This window comes from Convolutriloba macropyga, chromosome 11, assembly GCF_964194025.1.
Source record: "Convolutriloba macropyga chromosome 11, txConMacr16.3, whole genome shotgun sequence".
Taxonomy (NCBI): domain Eukaryota; kingdom Metazoa; phylum Xenacoelomorpha; order Acoela; family Convolutidae; genus Convolutriloba; species Convolutriloba macropyga.
The window spans coordinates 24,484,501-24,504,288 of NC_134478.1; the positions used below are offsets into that span (position 1 = coordinate 24,484,501).

At 36.4% G+C, this 19,788-nt stretch overlaps 2 protein-coding genes across 4 annotated transcripts in view; both read left to right on the forward strand.

The window, feature by feature from the left end:
- Window positions 1–19,788, forward strand: part of LOC142349671 (geranylgeranyl transferase type-1 subunit beta-like) — a 274,458-nt gene that overhangs the window by 100,045 nt on the left and 154,625 nt on the right. The gene's annotated exons all lie outside the window — the stretch shown is intronic.
- Window positions 1–19,788, forward strand: part of LOC142349205 (uncharacterized) — a 69,937-nt gene that overhangs the window by 47,189 nt on the left and 2,960 nt on the right. For 2 of the 3 annotated variants that reach the window (XM_075400615.1, XM_075400617.1), the window contains 4 exons: window positions 2,729–3,035; window positions 11,130–11,322; window positions 12,679–12,852; window positions 13,077–13,234. In XM_075400615.1, the coding sequence (XP_075256730.1) occupies window positions 2,729–3,035; window positions 11,130–11,322; window positions 12,679–12,852; window positions 13,077–13,234 (832 nt within the window). The remainder of the gene's footprint in view (window positions 1–2,728; window positions 3,036–11,129; window positions 11,323–12,678; window positions 12,853–13,076; window positions 13,235–19,788) is intronic. The other variant, XM_075400616.1, reaches the window with a different exon arrangement.

The following is a 19,788-nucleotide window of genomic DNA, read 5'->3' on the forward strand; positions in this document are numbered from 1 at the left end:
TTTTAAACCAAATATTTTTTTGACAGAAATCACATCAACACATTTTGACAGAAATTAACATTAAATTTTTTGTCAATTTTGCGCAGTTTTCTGCGTATGATGACTTGCTTATTAATTGGTGAAGCATTGAACGATACCACGTGCACGCTTTAATATAAATAGAATAACCAATTTTCCGTGTTTCACTCTTAGTGAAGCGAGTTTTGTTCTTTCGCGTGGTTAATTTTTTGGTCAAGCTTGACTTACCTCATACTCAAAAATGACTTCATCACTCTGAAGTTGACTTTTTTTAATTCAAAGAGAAGGTCCATTGAATTCTGTGCCACTCTAATTAAAAGTTTTATGAGATCGGCCAATAGAAGCAGCAACAGATATTTGGCTAATTAATTGCTCTTGAACGAATTTCATAGCAATTATTGTACACATGTTGGTCTTTTTATGCAAATTTTCGGCTTGATTTTTTTTGCGTTTTTTTCTTTGACGTTCTTTGATCATTCTTTGACTTCTCAGGTGACCTTTTCACGTTTTCGTTCTTTTTTTTGAGTGATCTCTATTGTTCCCACTCCGAAGTAAAGCTTGTTGCTAAAATTAGAACGATTGCAGCCTAGCAACAAGCAGGGACTGATAGCCGAGTGAGCAGTGCTTCTGGTGAGGAATCGGGAGTTCCATGGTTTGAATCCCGACGTTTTCAACTGTTTTTGTACCCAAAATGATCATAGAACTAGGCTACAGCCCCTGAATTAAATTGCCTCGCTTGTCGTTCAAGAGCACTTCCGACATTAGTCGGTTTATATTTTGTATTGTTAATTGGCGTAAGGTTGATTCTAGTTCTCTTGCGTAGATCTAGGATATTTGAGTCAATCCAATGCCTATTTTTGGTAGATGGCTTTTCGAGTTTTACCTAAAATTCTTCCGGCTATGTTTTAATCAAGAATTTTTCGGAATACAATTAAAACAAGATTTGTTGCACGTGAAAACTAGGGTTTTGGCCAAACCGCTGAGTGATTTGTTGAGCAGAAAAAGATGGTGGTTACTTTCTGATCATACCGCATTTTTGAGAGGGAGGAAGTTGGTGTGAAAAAAATTTTCACACTAGGTGTAAAAAGCGAGCGGCTTTTTTGACGTTTTTCTTGGCTGTTTGTTTTTAATAGCCGCGTCCTCAATTCCAGGCGGCTATTATAGCGCTCCAAAATTTTGCTTCAAAAAATGACTTCTGAACTCACTTATGGAACTTTAAATTTTATGAACATTTACTAATTAAAGGTCAATAGTGTGCATCTAAGTAGTGCCAAACATATATGCCCTAATTCTTGATTATTAGAGGTTTGAGTTTTGATTTCGAATATTAATTTTGGGATCTTCTCCGTTTGTGCCCCCCAATACGATATGCGACCCCCAGTTGCAGAGCAGGTGCCATTATATAGTAAGTCATTATGTAAAAATATTGCACGTGCATCCGAGGGGTGCAAATAATATACGCCCACTAAGCTGAGGGGGCACAAACGGAAGAGATCCTAATTTTGAAAAGCCCTATTAAGGCTTTCTCCTTATAGAGCTTATTTGTCTCATAAAAATGACAGTCCAAAGCTAACCCAAAAAGTCTAGTGGTCTATTAAAGGACTGGTGGTCGATCTGTCTATCTAATCTCTTTAGTTGTTTCAATTCATGGAAGGCCCCAAGCGTCTATCGCGGCTATTTTCGGGCAATCTGCCGGCTATGTTTTTTAACAGTTGGGTATTTTTTTGCGTATAATCTGCTTTTAAAATGGTCTTGATGTTCAATTGTTTCTTAATATTGGTAGCTGGGGCTATGTACTGGCCTTTTTTCGTCAAGGTTTTTGATTGACTTTCGTCAAGGTTTTTGTTTGACTTTTGCGGGATTAATTTTCGTCAAGGTGTTTGTTTGACTTTTGCGGGATTAATTTTCGTCAAGGTTTTTGTTTGACTTTTGCGGGATTAATTTTTTGGTCACACGCGGCTTGCTTCACTCTCAAAATTGACTTCCTCACTCAAAATAACTTCTAATTCTAATTTCAGGAGATCCAGAGTGTTTGTTTTTCTAATTAAAGGTTACTAGAGAGCAGCTAATAGAATCAGCCACAATTTGTACAGTTTTAAATCAAATTTAACATTATTAAAAAGAGTGAAACGATTGTACGTGAAATCTTTTTGACTTCTCTAGTCTAGTTTCATTGTTTGCCCATTCTGCTCTAATTGCTTTTGAACTGCAGTTGCTCAGCAAAGCAATCTAAAATGAACAGAATCAGAATCAAAAATGGAAGCAACCATAGAAACGGGATAAACCTTTAATGCTCAATTTTAGATGCGCGCTACGTGAAGTTTGTTCCTATAACTCTTAATTACCATCTCTAATGCGTATTGTTACAGGAATAACAAAATGAAAACAAAATAGTTCGCACTCTAAAAATGTTTTTTTTTTCATCAATCATTTTTTTGAAAAGATTCGAATTGTAAAGCCGGACGTGTCTTGCTGTTTTTTTCGTTTACTTAATTTTTTAGCGGCGTCGATAGCTTCTGCTACTTATTTCTATATGTTTCTATTTGTATTCTAGTGCACGCAAGTCTATTTTGCAGCTATTCCAGCAATCTACCGTCCATATTTTTGAAACTTCTCATACTTCTCTTCTTTTTGACGGAATCTCGATCCCATTAAAGTTCTTATTATTAACTATTCACCGGCCACAATCTACGTGTTCCTTCCATTTAAGACGCAGATCTCACCGTGACTCGTACGAGCACCAGCAATCTAACAGCGATTCGAAACACTACAGAGACCGAAGCTCAGACAGCGGCGGTAGCAGACCACCTGACGAAGCCAACGGAAGTGGTGGTCGGAGATACTCTTCATCAAGTTATCACTACAGACAAGACAGCCGACATGAAGCAGTGGAAGTCGTAGGGTATCGACCACCACCCTCGACAGAGGAGGGACCACGCAGTAGCAGTGGGAGTAGGCATTATCGTGATGTGAGTCCTACAAGGATGTCATCTTCACGTGACACAGAAGAGGAAACGGTACAATTTTCGAACTATAAACTGAAATTTGATCTTTCAATTAAAATTTTTATCTGTAAATTAGAATTCGCGGAGTCCACATGAATGGTCGGGATCGACGTGCCATATTTGTTGAGTTATTTCTCAGACGGCTATTATGGCGGCCCTTTTTTGTGGATCGAAGAGTATTAGTGGAGCTACTTTTTTTAGCGATATATTTTTGGAGTGTATTTAAAACAAGATGTAAAAGTCAGAGCCCTGCGTGATACTAGTGTGCTGAAAAAATTGAAGAGCAAAAAGAAGAGAGTGATTTTCTGTTCATGCCGTATCTTTGAGAGAGAGAGAGAGAGAGACCGAGCGAAAAAATACTTACAGAAAAATTTTCGCTAGGCGAGCAAATTTTTATCTCGTCCGGCTTTTTACTTCTTTTTCTGGTAAATTGGTTTTTGTGAACCATATTAACAAGTAACTGTACCTTCAGGAGGATTTTTAAACATTAAGTCTTTATTAATAGCCGCCCTCATCTTCTCAGCCGGCTATTATTGCGCTCGTATTTTTTTTTACAATCCAAGAATTGGATTGTATTGGTGCTCTGTCTTTTTTTATTTTTGTAAGATGTTTTCACACCTTTTCATGACTTTCAAAACGGGATAAACAGGTAAAGCTCAGCGGGCATCAAGTTTCATTAGAGGCCCTTAACCGCGTTTCGTAGTCCTTCAAATGCTTAAAGTGGTGAAGCTACTGGGAAGGCCGTAATTCAAGGTTAAAGGGTCATTTTTAGGAGTTTTTCGGCCCAAAATGTTGCAATTTTTCGCATTTTTTCGTCGTTTTTGCAAATTTTTGTTAGACCAGTCTGAAATTGAGCTTTGTGAAGTTTGATTATGGTGTTTGGCATGAGTTCATTACGTTTTATGGCCATTTTAGGAGCTAGATGTTTTGGTGCTCCAAACATAAGCACGCAAATTTTTAACAAATTTTTTAAGGTTTTTGTGAAAAAATTTGTCATTTTTTGAGGTTTTTCAGCCCCTCGTTTCAAGAAGCTTCCTCTTGGGTTTAATAGAGGTTATTGCATAATTTCTAGAATTTCAAGTGATAATGGAATGGTTTCCAATATTTTAACAAAAGTTTAAGCAATTTTTTTAATAAAACTTGTATTTTTCAAGTTTTTGAATATTTTTGTCAATTTTTAGGTTTCTCTAACCTCAAGGGCGAAAGAATCTCCTCTAGGTTTTGGTAATAGTTTACTGCATACTTTTATTGGTAATGGGGAATGTGTTTCAAGATTTTAATATTTCGAATTAAACGACTTTTTAAAAGAGAAATTGTAATTTTTTTTTTAATTTCTGTAAATTTATTATTTGTTCATCACTAGCGAGGTAACCTCCTATATGGTTTGCAAGTATGTTACTGCATAGTTTCTAGTGGCAAAAGATTGGTTGTCAACTTTTTAATATCACAAATGTTTGCAGGTTTTTTAAATTGATTTTTTAAAATTTTTTTTGAAAGTGTTTAGAAAATTTTTCCTTGACCAGGGGCCCAGGAACCTCATCCAGAGTTTGATTATAAGCTACTGCACTGCATGGTTGCTGGAGGTAATGGAATGGTTATATTGATAACCATTCCATTACCGCTAGCAGTCATGCAGTAGCTTATAATCATGCTCTGCACTTCAGCAATATCTTGATAAAATTTAAAATTTTTCTAAATTTTCTGAAAATTATTATCATGTTACAAGTTTGTGGATCTTTATGAGCCAATGAAACTATTCAAGGCTCGCAATCGGTATAATGGATGGTCTCTGGAGACAATGAAAATGTTCTGAAGATAATAACATTACAATTTTTGCAAGATTTTTGTTAAAATTTTTGATTGTTTTAAAATGTTTTGAATTTATTTTGACATTTTCTGAATTTAACGATCTGACTGGCCCACGAAGCTTTTCTAAGTCTTGCAGATGGGTCAAATGACAGAACTCCAGAGTTAAAGATTGGTTCCAGCGAGATTTAGAAAGTTTTAAGTTTTGTTTTTCTCAGTTTTTTTGAAGCCGTTGTCATATCTCTCGATTTTATCTACTTTTAGTGGCAAAAAATTCTCTTTCAAAGCATGTGCGTAATCTAATGATTATTTTGAATTGTGTCATTTATGGTCTTCAGGTAAATAGTCTCAAGAGTTTTAGCAATGGTTATTTTTTTGTTTTTTTTTGCTTGATTCTTTTAGGTTGTCAACTTTTGAGATTTTGTCTTTTTGGCTGGGATTGTTCAATTGATCTGCTGGTCAGGTACATTAGGTCTGTTTTTCATTCAATTCTTTGGATTGTATTTCAGGACTCGTCTCGCTATGTTTTTTTACTTCGTGTAACAGATTTTTGTCTTACTGTGACTTCTTGGAATTGACTTTTTCGATGCTTTCTGTGACTTCTACTGCTTTGCAGTTAAAATTTGATTGGGTGACGTCATTTCTGCTTTTTGTTCAATTTTTCGCTTTACCATTTTGCCGCTTTTTCGACATTTTGCGTGAAATCTTTTTGACTTCTTTAGGCTAGTTTCTCTCTTCTCTCATTCTGCTAAAAGTGAATTTGCTAAAACATTTGCTCTCATTCTGCTAAAACATCAGTTGCTAAGCAAAGCAATTCAAAATGAACAGAGTCGGTATAAAAAATTGAAGTCAGAAATAGAAACGGGATTAAACCCATAAAGCCCAATTTTAGATGCCCGCTATTTCAACGTCGTTCCTATAAGTCTTAGTTACCACCTCTAATGCTTATTGGTGTTGATAGTAGCCCCTGTAGCCTCTCTCTAAGAAACAGAAGTATGTTCAACTACGAAATGCAATCAAAATAAATCGGACTTAAAAAATATTTTTGTAGAAAAAATTTTTTTTTTCAATATATTCTATTCGTTCAATCCCAATCATGCTTATTGGAATCAACGGCGGCTATTTTCCGGCAATCTGCCGGGTATGTTTCGAGTTTTATGTGCGTGTTTTAAATAGTATATTCGTATATGTGTTAGTAGTATATGCGTGTTTATATAGTAGAGCGAGTTTTTTGTTCTTTCGCTTGATTAAGTTTTTGGTCACACGTGACTTACCTCCTCACTCTCAAAAATGACTTACTCACTTTGAAATCGACTTTTTTTACTTTAATTCAAAAAGATAAAAGTGACTGTGTGCCACTCTAAATGAATACTATCTGACAGCAGCTAATAGAAGCAGTAATACCTTATTCAGATTCTTAATCAAAATATAACGCCTCATCTTTTAATGAAAAGAGTATTTTTTGGTCTGTCTTTTTTTCTGCTTTTTTAGACTGCAGATCTACGAAGCTATTGCGGCTCTTTTCTGGCAATCTGCCAGCTATTTTTAATTGCTCTTGAACGAAGTCCATAGCAATTATTGTAAACGTGTGTCTTTTTTATGCAACATTTTCGCTTGACAATTTTGACTTTTCGAGTGACTTTTACGCCCTTGACTTTTTGCGTTTCGCGTGATCTAAAATTGTCTCTCAATCAAAATTTCCAGCAGCTGAACTCAATTGGCAGCAATTTAATTTTAAAAGTCAAATGAAAAGTGCGCCGAAGCTTTGAAGCCCATTATTGAACTTCTTAATCCCATTTAGCCCCCCCCCCCCCCCGACTGAAGCAGGCTGCAATTGATGAGAGCTCCCACTAGTCGTTCGAGAGCAATTCTCCCAACGTTTAGTCGGTTATGTTTTCTCGTTGTAATTGGTGTATATAAATGGACAGATTTTGGAGCTTTTTGATCTCATTTATCCAATTCACCATCTTGATCTATTAATGAGATCCCTTATATCTAAGTTTTGCTTTAAAAATTCTGGCTTTTCTCTCATTATTGTGAATTTCATTTTTCTTTCATAGTGAAAAAATTGTTTTACTCCTCTTGCTAAAGTCAATGACCCGACAAATTCGCTAGTCGGTTATGATTTAGATTTTAGTTTCAAGTAACGCTGTCAGTTTTCGGACTAGCACTATAAATGTTGGCGCTGACATTGGATTCAGATTTGCTTTTTTAATTGGTCTTGAACGAAGTTCATAGCAATTGTTGTAAACGTGTGTCTTTTTTATGCAAAATTTTCGCCTGACGGTTTTGACTTTTACGCTCTTGACTTTTTGCATTTCGCGTGATCTAAAATTCTCTCTCAATCACAATTTCAAGCAGCTGAACTCAATTGGCGGCAAGTTAATACTAAAAGTCAAATGAAAAGAGCGCCGAAACTGTTGCCATTTTTACATTAAATCTTAATAGTGGTATATGTTAACCTCTATTGTGGTTGTTTGAAGCCCACTATTGAACTTCTTAGTCCCATTTAGGCTCCCCCCGACTGATTTAGGCTGCAATTGATTAGAGCTCCAACTAGTCGTTCGAGAGCAATTCTTCCGACTTTTAGTCGGTTATGTTTATATATCGCCGTTTTACGGTTTTTAGCGGTTTTACGGTTTTTAGCGGTTTTACGTTTTTAGCGGGTTTTAGCCGACATATGCTTTTAAGCGGTTTTTGTACGCTTTTTTCTGTGTTTAGTGTCTGGGGTGTTTTTATCCTGAAATTAGTCTGTATGTTGGTTTTCGTTGCCGTTGTCTCACACGCATTTTTCGTTTCACACATTTTAATAGCCGCGGGAGCTTTTTTTGGTCGGCTATTTTGGTTGCCTTTTTCGGTTGCCGTCAGCATCTCATTGGCTATTATTTTAATTGCTCTCAAACGAAGTTTTTTACAGTTGTATTAGTCCTTTGGTTTTTTAAACTGCGATTTTCTGCTAGGATGGTTGTTCGTGTGACCCTTTTGACATTTCTTCCTCGAAAACAGGGTCAAAAGTTACCGCACGGAGGGCAATATTGACTCCTAGAGCATTTCCGCTTACAAGTCTGAGTATGAAATTCATCAAAAATGTTTTAGAGACATAATTTCATGGTGTGAAGGGCGAAGAGTTTGACCGCCACCTCTTCACCGCGTACCCCCACTTCTCCCTAACCAATCCCATTTCAGCCCCCCTCACCCCTACCCAATTCCACACTTCACTGCAGTGCACCTGTAACCCAGCGCGTTCGACCCAATGTGCGCCCTCCCTCCACCCCGGCCGTGCTCACTCCACGCCCGCTCAGTGCTAAAGCTAGCCTCACTAAACCTTAGCTAGCTAATGACCACGCCAACTGTTCGGTAGTCGTTTGAGAGCAGTTGCCCGACATAAGTCGATTATGTTTGTTTTAGTCGTTTTTTAGCAGGTTTTGTACTATTCATATTTTCAATGCCTTGGGTGATTTTTTTGATTAGGTTTTTTTTTCCAGTTGAAAATGGAGGCTAATGTTAGCATAATGCTAAACAATTTTCGCTAACTTTTTTTAAATGGTTTTCAGGCTTTCAGAAATTTTTCAATGTTCAACTGTTCAGTCATGGTTGTTTGTAGGGTTATCGTTGCTAGGTGAAAACAAGGTTTTGTGGTACATATTATCTTAAATTATTGAAATAATTCTCCATTTTTTTTATTTTTACTTCTTGCTATTGTTTGAGGTGTTTCCCAGTGCGTTTGGTTGTCTTGTGGTTGCTCAATGAATGAGAGGGAAATATTTTTTTAGAGTGTATTGATTCCCGGATGGCGTTAAAGGCTCTAAGATTTCAGCTCGAAAAAACTCAAGTATGCAGTATGATTTTTGTCCTCAAGATATAAACAGGTACCGTCCGGAGAGCATTAAGGTATCTTAGAACATTTCTGCTTACGATACTAAATATGCAATCCACTGGAACCGTTTTGGAGACATGACTGCATGATAAGAAATCCGGTTCTAAAAGTTTGACCCCGGCCCCACTTCTCTTCCCCCACTCCCACATCAGCCCCCTTCTCCCAATCCCACCCGGCACATCTTTCTGCCTTTAACCCAGTGCTCGACCTACCGGATTAGTGTTACTAAGTTAAAATAATTAAAGTTTTGGTAGTTCATTGTTTCATTTAATAATCTAACCAGTTCTCCAGTTTTTGCGTTTTTGTTCTTTTGCTGATGTTTAAAGGGTTTTCCAGTGCGTTTTGGTTCTCGTAGGCTCACTGAAGTAGCAGGAAATGTTTTTTGGGCTGTGTTGATGCACGGAGTGCATTAAAGTCTCTTTGAGAATTTCAGCTCAAAAAAACTACGTGGGCAGTTTGACTTCACCCTTTTGGTTTTTGTCCTCAAAAACGGGATAAACAGGTTTTTCCCGGCGGGCATTAAAGGCTCGAAGAGCATTTCAGCTCTAAAAACTAAAGTATGCAGTTTGACTTTTGTCCTCAAGAACGGTATAAACAGGTCGCCCGGAGAGCATTAAGGTATCTTAGAACATTTCTGCTTACGAGACTAAATATGCAATCCACCGGAACCGTTTTGGAGACATGATTGCATGATGTGAAATTCAGTTCTTGAAGTTTGACCCCCGGCCCCACTCCCAGATCAACACCCTTCTCCCAATCCCACCCCGCACATCTTTTTACCTTTAACTCAGCGCTCGACCCACTGGGTTAGTGTTATAAATAAAGTTTTGGTAGTGCATGGTTTCATATAATAATCTAATCAATTCTCCAGTTTTTGCGTTTTTATTTCCTTGTTTATGTTTAAAGGGTTTTTCAGTTTGTTTTGGTGTCTCGTAGGTGCTCATTGAATTAGCATGGAATGTTTTTGGGCTGCGTTGATGTACGGAGGGCATTAAAGTCTCTTGAGAATTTCAGATCAAAAAACATGGGTGACTTTTTCACCCTTTTGATTTTGTCCTCGAGAACGGGATAAACAGGAGTTTTCATTAAGGAATTGTAGAGCTTTTCGGCTTACAAGACTAAATATGCAATCGCCCGGAACTGTTTTGGAGATATGATTGCATGGTGTGCAGTTCGGTTCTAAGAGTTTGACCAGCCCCCCACTTCTACCTTCCCCATTCCCACTTCAGCCCCTTCCTATCCAATCCTACCCTGCACATCTCTCCACCCGCTGGACCCACAGTGCACTCTCCCCAACCCCGCCACGCTTTCTATGTCAGCGCAATAAAGCTAAACCCTGCGCGGAGAGGGTTGACTTCCCTAAGTCCTAGCTAGCTCCTGTCGAACCCAAACGCTCGCCAATCGTTTGAGACATTGGTCGGTTATCTTTGTTAGCTCCGTTTTTGACGTTTTTTGCCGGGTTGCACTCTCTTTCGTGTTTTTAGTGTCAGGTGTTGAAGTTAGTTTTTATGTTAATCTTGGCCTTTTTGTTTTCGATGATATCAATTTATGTTTCTTTCAGTTGAAGAAAATAGGCTAAATTAAAACAATCTTGCATAATTTTTCCGTTTTTGAAGTTTTTCAGGATCTCTTCAGAAATTTTGTAATATTCAAGTGTTCAAGTAGGGTTGTTTGTAGGGTTATTGTTCCTAAGTGAAAAGGATTAAAGTTTTGGTAATAATTGTTTTCATATAGTAATTTAATCGATTCTCCAGTTTTTTTTTACTTCTTGCTCAAGTTTTAAGTGTTTTCCAGTGCGTTTGGGTGTCGTGTGGTTGCTCATCGAATTAGAGGGAACTGTTTTCCAGAGTCTGTTCAGACTTTGCAGTTTTTCGAATATTTTAAAAGTTTAAAAAAATTTTCTAGATTATTTTCTAGATTAATTCTTTTTGGTTTTTCTCCGTTTTTGAAATGTATCCTTAGCTGTGTTCTCAAAGCTGTGAAATCTGTTTGACTTCTGTAGGCTACTTTTATTCCGCGATCATTCTGCTCAAAGCAGTTGCTCAGCAAAGCAATGTAAAATGAATGGAGTCATAAAAACGAAATGAGGAATAGAAACGGGATAAACGCATGAAGCCCAATTTTAGATGCCCGCTACTTGAACTTTGTTCTTTGTCTTAGGTACCATCTCTGGTGCTCCTCTGTATCGCTCATCAAAGAACAGGAGTATGTCTAACTACGGAATGTTATAAAAAAGTTTGCTCTTTAAAAATTTTGTGTTTTTTTTTTCATTTTCTGTCCTTTTCTTGGACAGCATTGGTATCTTTGTCAGCAACGTTTGTTTGCACCTGCTAAATATCTAAATCAACATATTGTAGAGTTCTTACGTGTACTGCCGTGCCTGAGTTCAATAATGTTTGTCTCATTGTTTTTTTTATCCACAGGGAGACCTAGAAAAATTGGAGTCTGAGCTGAAGGACTTCGGAGGCGTGAATGAAGATGGAAGCAGGATTGGTGCAGCTGGAGGTAGGAAGCGAGACAGGAGTCCAGACGATGCTGACATTGATGTCCCGAACCCATCCTCATCTTCTATCTACCCAACTAACAGCACACCTATGAAAATGTCTGAATTTGCACGTTAGTAAATTATTCTAATACCAAGCTGCGCTGCTAATCTATTTTTATAGCTGCGAAGCTGTAAGATGAGCGAAGCTATATTGCGGTGCTCTTGGTTTTTTACCATTCAAAGAATTTGAATTGTATTGGGGCGCTGTCTTTTTTTTAACATCTGTTCACACATTTTCATGATTTTTGAAGTCAAATTGGAGTAGTGATTTTGCTCACGCCGAAACACGAAGAAGAGCGAAAAAGCGAGTGGTTTTGCGGTGTGAAATAAGTCCGCTCCAGTTTTACAATAGAATGAGAAAACGGTGTTTGAACAAAAATTCGCTTTCTCGCTAGTGGCTTTTTGTTCACATGCGGCAATTTCACTTTGATTTTTTACTGTTTTTTCAATTTTTTTGGATCGGATTTTTTTCTATATGGTTTTTCCAATCCATTCATAGTCCGTTCAAGGTCTAGTTTTCTGTTTAGTCAATGAAAATTCTTTGAATTGTGCGTCAGGACTTGTCCTGCTATGTTTTTTTGTTTCGTCGTCTGACGCTCTTTTTTCGTTTTAAATTTGTTCACACAGCAAAGCTGAAAAAGTCAAATTTTCTGAATTACTTTTTCCTCTCACTAACGGCATTTGCGCGCGTGACGTCATTTCTCACTCGCTTTAGCAAAAGTTTTTAGGTTATTTGCGTGATTAGATTTTGATAATACGTGACTTACCTCACTCAAGAAAATGACTTTTGCTTTTTAAAACTTAAGTTTAGTTTGAATTTGTTAAGGTCAAAGGAACTCATTTGTGCAGTAAAGGTCCCTAATAAGAGGCTTCTGCGGAATGAATTTTAACAAGCTTTATTAATTTATCGCTGAATGTTTTTTGCCTAGTTTTTTTGAGCGGCGTCGATTTTTTTTTCAATTTAGATCTGTATCTGTTTCTATCTCTATTATATGGCACGCAGGTCTATTCTTTCGCAGCTATTCCGGCAATCTGCCGGCTATGTTTTTTACTAAAGAGAAAAAATTGTTGTGGAATAAACCTGACCGGCGTGAGCACTTGCAAACTAGTTGGTTCTTCAATCGCAAATTGACTGGTCAAAAAAGCTACTCCTGGTTCCATTTAATGCTTCCAATGTTTGACAGGAGAGTTGTTTGAGGAATTGCTCGACCGTTCTGTTTTGCAGCCCTGGAGAAATTGTACCAAAGTTATCATACAAACGTTTTTTAATCGACTAATTATACTAATCATATTAATGCAGACATCATTGGCAAATTGAGACTACAGGTCTATGAAGCTATCGCAGCTATCTTGTTAATCTGCCAGAAATTTTAGTCTCTAATTATCGATCCTCTTGAAGAGAAACAACAAATATTGCCGTTCTTTAGATTTGCCTAAGCAGTTTGGCTGGCCGCGTTTGAGAGACGAAAGGAACTTGGGAGGGGTGCGAGGTTTGTCATCATCTGGTGCCACTAGTCAACATAAGTCTCAGAAGGAAGCATTCTCTGCCGAAGCGATCATGTCCAAATACAATCTTAAGAAGAACCTATCCGCTTCCACGCGTATGTGATCTATTAATTAACGCCACTTGCCGCATTAAATTCAGTATTTTTTTACTTTTAATGGATGATCTGTTTTCTTACATGTCATATATAGGTCATATCAACAAGGCAATTTGCATTAGGTTTTGAAGCAGACTGATGAAAATTAATTTTTCAAACTGCCTGGGCGAGAGACATCTAAGTGGCTTGCAGTACCTTGTAAATGTTAACCAAAAAATGGTCAGTTTTAGTGAGTAGTGGTAGCAGCGGTGCTTCTGTCCTTACTAGCAGTTATGACAAATTTCGTGGCCTCAACAATCTTCTGCATGACTTGAGTTGTAGTGAGTTTGCGACTGGATCCAAGGCAGATCTCAAATTGAGGGAGGAAATTCAGAATTGCTCTGTAAGTGAATTGTGAACTGCCTAACAGTTATTAATGGTAATTAATAGCCGCCCTCATCTCAGCCGGCTATTATAGCGCTCCTATTTTTTTACAATTCAAAGAATTTGAATTGTATTGGGGCGCTGTTTTTTTTAATATGACTCGAAGAGGAGTATTGGAGAAGTCCTTTTTTTAAATCAATTTTATTGGAGTGATTTTTGAAGCGGGAAATGAAGAGCGTGAAAAAATTTGGAGTTATTTTGGGGCTGAACAAAAGTTAAGTGAGGAGCAAAAAGAGAGTGGTTTTTGTTCATACCGCTGTTTTTGAGAGAGCGAAAAATTGATGTGTTAAAAAATTTTCACTAAGCGAGCGAATTTTTTTTGTTCACGTGCGGCTTTTAAAAGCAGTTTTTGAAACTTTTGATGGTTATGAGGTTTGATTATGATATTGTATTAGTTTTAGGCTTGTTCTGGTAGGAATTGAAGCTTTCAAGTAGTAAATTTGAGCTTAATGCTAATTTGGAGATTTTTGATCAGTTTTGCTGATTTTTAGACGAAATTTAATGATTTTTTGCCTGTTTTTTTGTTTTAATGCTTTAAGTGGGATTTGGATAGAAGCCTGTTACTTAAGAAATATTCAGATACCAATTGACTAAAGTTTTCTTGGTATAACTCATTTTTTTTCTTAGGAAAATTGACACAAAAATTGAGAAATTTTAAAACCATTTTCCTTATTTATTTGAAGTTTTTCTTTTTTTAAAATCTTAGACAAGTTTCGTAGCCTATTATGACTAGCCCATTGTTTTGCGAGCTTTTCATTGCTCTAATTGCAAAGGAATTTTATTCGGCTTTACGTTTCCTTGTACTATAAAAAAAAACTATAGTTAAAAAAAAACTTAGTTTTTATAGTTTTTTGGTTCTATTTGTTTTTTAATGCTGTTTCTATTCTTCCTTAATTTTTAATGGCATTTGTGGAGATTCAGGGTTCTTAATAGTTGTTCAGTTGTTTAGTCATAAGGATAGACAATTTTCTCATTCGAGTCGTCTCCGGAATTCTTCCGGCAATGTTTTTTAAAAGATCTATTCGCCCTTTTTTCATGATTTTTGAAGTCAAATTGGAGTAGTTATTTTGGTCACGCCGAAACAGGAAGTGGAGCGAAAAAGCGAGTGGTTTTGGGACGTGAAATTTTTTCTCTAAATTTAAATTAGAGTGAGATAATAGTGTTTTGAATCGGATTTTTTTTCTAAATGGTTTTCGAAATTCATTCATAGTCCGTTCTTTGTCTAGTTTTCTGTTTAGTCAATGAAAATTCTTTGAATTGTACGTCAGGACTTGTCCTGCTATGTTTTTTTATACTTCGTCGAACTTTTTCGCTGTACCCATTTTGCCGCTTTTTCGACATTTTGCGTGAAATCTTTTTGACTTCGTTAGGCTAGTTTCACTCGTCTGTCATTCTGTTCAAAGTCCTTTTAAACAGCAGCTGCTCAGCAAAGCAATTCAAAATTAAGAGATCCAGTATTAAAAAAAATCGAAGTCAGAAATAGAAACGGGTTAAACCCATAAAGCCTATTTTTAGATGCCCGGTACTTGAACTTTGTGCTCATAAGTTTTACTTATTATCTATAATGATTATTGGTATTGATATTGGACCCTGTAGCCTCTCACTGAGAGACAGGAGTATGTTCAACTACGAAATGACATCAAAATAAATCGAACTCAAAAATGTTTTTGTACAAAAATCAATTTTTGTTGATATTTTCTTTTCTTTCAATCCAAATAGATTTATAGGAATCAACGGCGGCTATTTTTCGGCAATCTGCCGGGTATGTTTATTTATTGCTCTGAAACAAAATTTGAAGTAAATATTGTAAACTGTCTCTTTTTATGCAATATTTTCCCTTGACGCTTTTCTAGGATATTCTTTGAATTCTTGAGCGAACTTTTCACACTAGTTTTTCATTTTTGTGTGATATAAATTACTCTCGCTCTCAAATAAGGTTCGTTGGTTGAAGCGATTGTGAGCGAAAGGAAAGAAAAGCCATTGGGGATCACCCATAAAATATTTCTAAGCTAAATTAAAGTGCCCCGTCTGTCGTTCGAGAGCAATTCATCCGACGTTAGTCAGATTGTTATTATGGGAACAATTCTTTGATGTTATTCTGGTATTATCGCTGCGTGTTTGGGGCTGTGTGCTTTCTTGTTCATGCATCGTCGTCTCGCGCGCATTTTTCGTTACGTTCTTAATAGCCGCGGGACCTTCTTAGTCGTCTATAATTCATTGCTCTCAAACAGCAATTTTGTTAGTTCTGTAATCGATCTTTTGCGATTCTTGGCTTGACCGGTTTTTCGTCTGACCCTTTTGACTTTTCGTCAAACGGGATAAAAAGGTAACTCGTGGAGGGCATAAGTTCTCTTCGCGATTCACCGAAACGTTTCTGGAGACATAAATTCATTGCGTGAATGGCAGTTCTAAGAAGCCCCCCCCCCCCCCCACTTGAACCCCACACAAATGACCCCCACCCACACTAACACACAGTGCTGCTTTCCAGGCTGTTTTCTGCCTTTAAAGGGTGAATATGCTATACTTTTAACATTAGGGGTGCTTTAAATGCGTTTTGAAGTCTTACCGTAAATAAAATTTTCAATTTTTGGGCTGTTTTAGCATTTTTGTCATTTTGTTCCGTTTTATTTCATCTCCTCGTAACTGAATAGACACATTTTGCTTGTTGGCCCTTCCAATCAAATGATTGTTACAGACATAAAGCAAACATTTACTGTGAGACAAAAATCTCAAAAAAATGCAGTAAATGTGAACCAGTTTTAATTTTCCTGCAGTTCTTTTTTTAAAAAAGGAATTTTGTTAGCCTAGTACACGTGGCCTATTATATGGTCAAGCGTTGAATGATATAAAGTGTACGAAAGATCTTTTTTTCATGTGCATTTTTTATAACCTTAGGAAAAAAATATTTCATTTTAGAGTTTGTCTTTTTCTAATTTTTTTTTACTGTTATTTGGCTTCAGATTGAGTCTAGCTTTCTTTTGTTTCGTTCTGGGATGTTTAGTTATTACAATGGTTTTTTTGCGGGAAAAGGACTCTGCGTGTCCTTTCGGGAAGTCTGTGGGAAAGGATTGTTTTTAGACGTTCCCATGATGCGCAAACCAGGTAATGCTTAAGTTTCTTTGGAAACCAGGTAAAGCTTAGATTTCTTTAGAGGTCTTCAGCTGGTTTAAGTGCATAGTGTGCTAAGACTGTAGAAAAGGTCTAAATTCAAGGTGAAAACGGGTTTTCCTAATGTCTTTGTGCCCAAAATTGTGCACTTTTCTATGTTTTATTTTTTTGTTAAGTCGGCCTAGAATTGACATTTGCGGCCTTGTGCATAGAGAACTTGTGTATGCCTGATTTTCTTTGCTTTTATTTTTTTGATTTATTTGTATTGGTTTCGCGCAGTTAAACAAAATTAATGCTGAAGTTTTTCAATTTTTAGTTTTTTGAAAACGTTGTTTTTCAGGTATTTTTCAATGTTCATTTGAGGGTTAATGTGAAGATTTAAGCAGCACCTATTTGCTTTTCAGTATGTTTGCATCAAGAAATTCAGTCACCTTTCGTAATTTTGCCAGTTATTTGATTTTTTTTTCTGTTTTTTCTTAGCTTTTTAATAGCCGCGAAGCGATAGCGGCTATTATTGGGGACATCGTGGCTTTTTACAATTCAAAGATTGTAGTGATTCTTGTTTACATGCGGCAATTTCGCTTAGATTTTTACTGTTTTTTCGAGTTTTTGGATCGGATTTTTTTCTAAATGGTCTTCCCAATCCATTCAGAGTTTATTCTAGGCATAGTTTTTTGTTTGAACCAAATTTCCATTGCTCGCTAATGATTTTTTGTTCACATGCGGCAGTTTGACAATGATTTTGTTTTTATATTCTATCTGATTTTTCAGAAATGGTTTACCCAAGTCACTCATAGCCGTTCTAGTTTTTCGTTGAGTCAATGAAAATTCTTTGAATTGTACGTCAGGACTTGTCTTGCTATGTTTTTTAATTCGTCGTCTCCATCGATTATTCTTGCGACCTGATTTCTTGGAATTGACTTTTCAAGTTCAGTAATTTCTACTGCTTTGCAGTTAAAATTTGTGCGTGACGTCATTTGTTCTGCTTTTAAGTCTATTGCGTGACTTACCTCACTCAAAAAAATTGACTTCTGAACCCGCTTAATGAACTTAAATTTTTATGAAAATTTACTAGTTGAAGGTCAATTGTGTGAATCTAAGTAGTACCAAAAGTATCTGCCCTAATTCTTGAGTATTAGAGTCTTGAGTTTTTGATTTCGAATATCAATTTTGAAAAAGCTCTTTTAAGGCTTTTTCCTTATAGACCGTATGTGTCATTAAAATGACAGTCCGAATCTAACTCAAAAAGTAGTGGTCTATTAAAGGAGTGGTAGTTGATCTGTCTATCTTATTTCTTTAGTTGTTTTTTTTTCATGGAAGGCCACAAGCGTCTCTCGCGGCTGTTTCCGTCAATCTGTGGGCTATGTTTGCGATCAGTTTTCCTGCAAATGATTTGTTTTTTGCAGGAAGCGATTAATTTTTGAAGACATGTGGAAAAATTAACCAATTTTACTATGATGTTTGGAATTTATTCTGACTGTTTTTTGGTGGTAAAATTTGTCGTTTTGGTCACGGCTCTGTTCATCCGTAAATTTTGACCTTATAATTTTTGTTTTGGAGACTTTAAAACCAAGAAGATCTATCGCGTTCTAAGTATTATTTGCAATCAACTATTTTGGTTAAATAATTTTTTGGACACTATCTGCCCTCAGTTATATACAGCATAATCGATTGCAGTTTGGAAGTTTGTGTATTTGCATTCCTATGTTTGATTGAAGAACATGGTGGTCAGTCATCACTTTGAACCCAAAAATACCTAAGATTTTGATTGCTATGTTTATCTTTTTTGAACCGTTTTTGTCGATTTGGTTCGTGATTTTCAATTGGTCTCCTGCTCAGGTCAAGCAGTGTTTATATTTTCCTTCATTTCTTTGGATTTTTGTTCTGGATTTGTTCTATTGTTTTTTTTAATAGCCGCCCTCATCTTCTCAGCCGGCTATTATAGCGCTCCTATTTTTTACAATTCAAAGAATTTGAATTGTATTGGGGCGCTGTCTTTTTTTTTAAGATCTGTTCACACATTTTCATGATTTTTGAAGTCAAATTGGAGTAGTGATTTTGGTCACGCCGAAACAGGAAATGGAGCGAAAAAGCGAGTGGTTTTGCGGCGTGAAATTTTTTCGCTCTAATTTTAAAGTAGAGTGCGAAAATGGTATTTGAACAAAAATTCGGTTTCTCGATAGTGGTTTTTGTTCACATGCGGCAATTTCACTCTGATTTTTACTGTTTTTTCGATTTTTTGGATCGGATTTTTTTCTAAATGGTTTTCCCAATCCACTCACAGCTCATTCTAAGCCTAGTTTTTTGTTTGAATTAAATTTTCAATTCTCGCTAGTGGTTTTTTGTTCACATGCGGTATTTTAACATTGATTTTTTGTTTTTTCTTTTTTTTTATCTGATTTTTTTTTAAAATGGTTTTTTCAATTCACTCATAGTCCATTTTAGGTCTAGTTTTTCTGTTTATTCAATGAAAATTCTTTGAATTGTACGTCAGGACTTGTCCTGCTATGTTTTTTTACTTCGTCGAATAAAAAAATGTTTCGCTTTACCTCATTTTGCCGCCTTTTCAACATTTTGCGTGAAATCTTTTCGACTTCTCTAGGCTAGTTTCTCTCTTCTCTCATTCTGCGAAAAGTGATTTTGAACATCAGTTGCTCAGCAAAGCAATTCAAAATGAACAGAGTTAGTACAAAAATAGATGTCAGAAATAGAATCGGGATAAACCCATAAAGCCCAATTTTAGATGCCCGCTATTTGAACGTCGTTTCTATAAGTCTTATTTACCATCTCTAATGCTTATTGTTATTGATAGTAGCCCCTGTAGCCTCTCTCTAAGAAACAGAAGTATGTTCAACTACGAAATGCCATCAAAACATATCGGACTTAAAAAAATGTTTTTGTACAAAAATCTTTTTTTTTCAATATCTTCTGTTATTTCAATCCCAATCATGCTTATTGGAATCAACGGCGACTATTTTCCGGCAATCTGCCGGGTATGTTTTTACTTCCTCGAACAATCTGATTTTGCTTTACCTGATTGTCGCCTTTTACTTATTTTAGTTTTGACTGTTCTCTGATTCTGTTCAAGTGGCAGATGTATGTATTCTGATCAAGTTGCAGATTCTGTTTAACTAGCAAATGCTCAGCCAAAGAATCGGGACTAAAAAGTGTATATCGAATCATGAATTCGAAAATAAGACGTGATAAATCCATAAAGCTCATTTCTAGATGCCCGGTATTTGGACATTGCTCCTATTAGTCTTAGTTACCTTGTCTAATGTTTATTGGTATGAGCACCAATCTCTGTATCCTCTCGTTAAGAAGCAGGGGTATTTCTAACTACGAAATCTAATCGAAATACAATCCAATCACTTTAAAAACGTTTTTTGTTCAATCCTTTTTTCG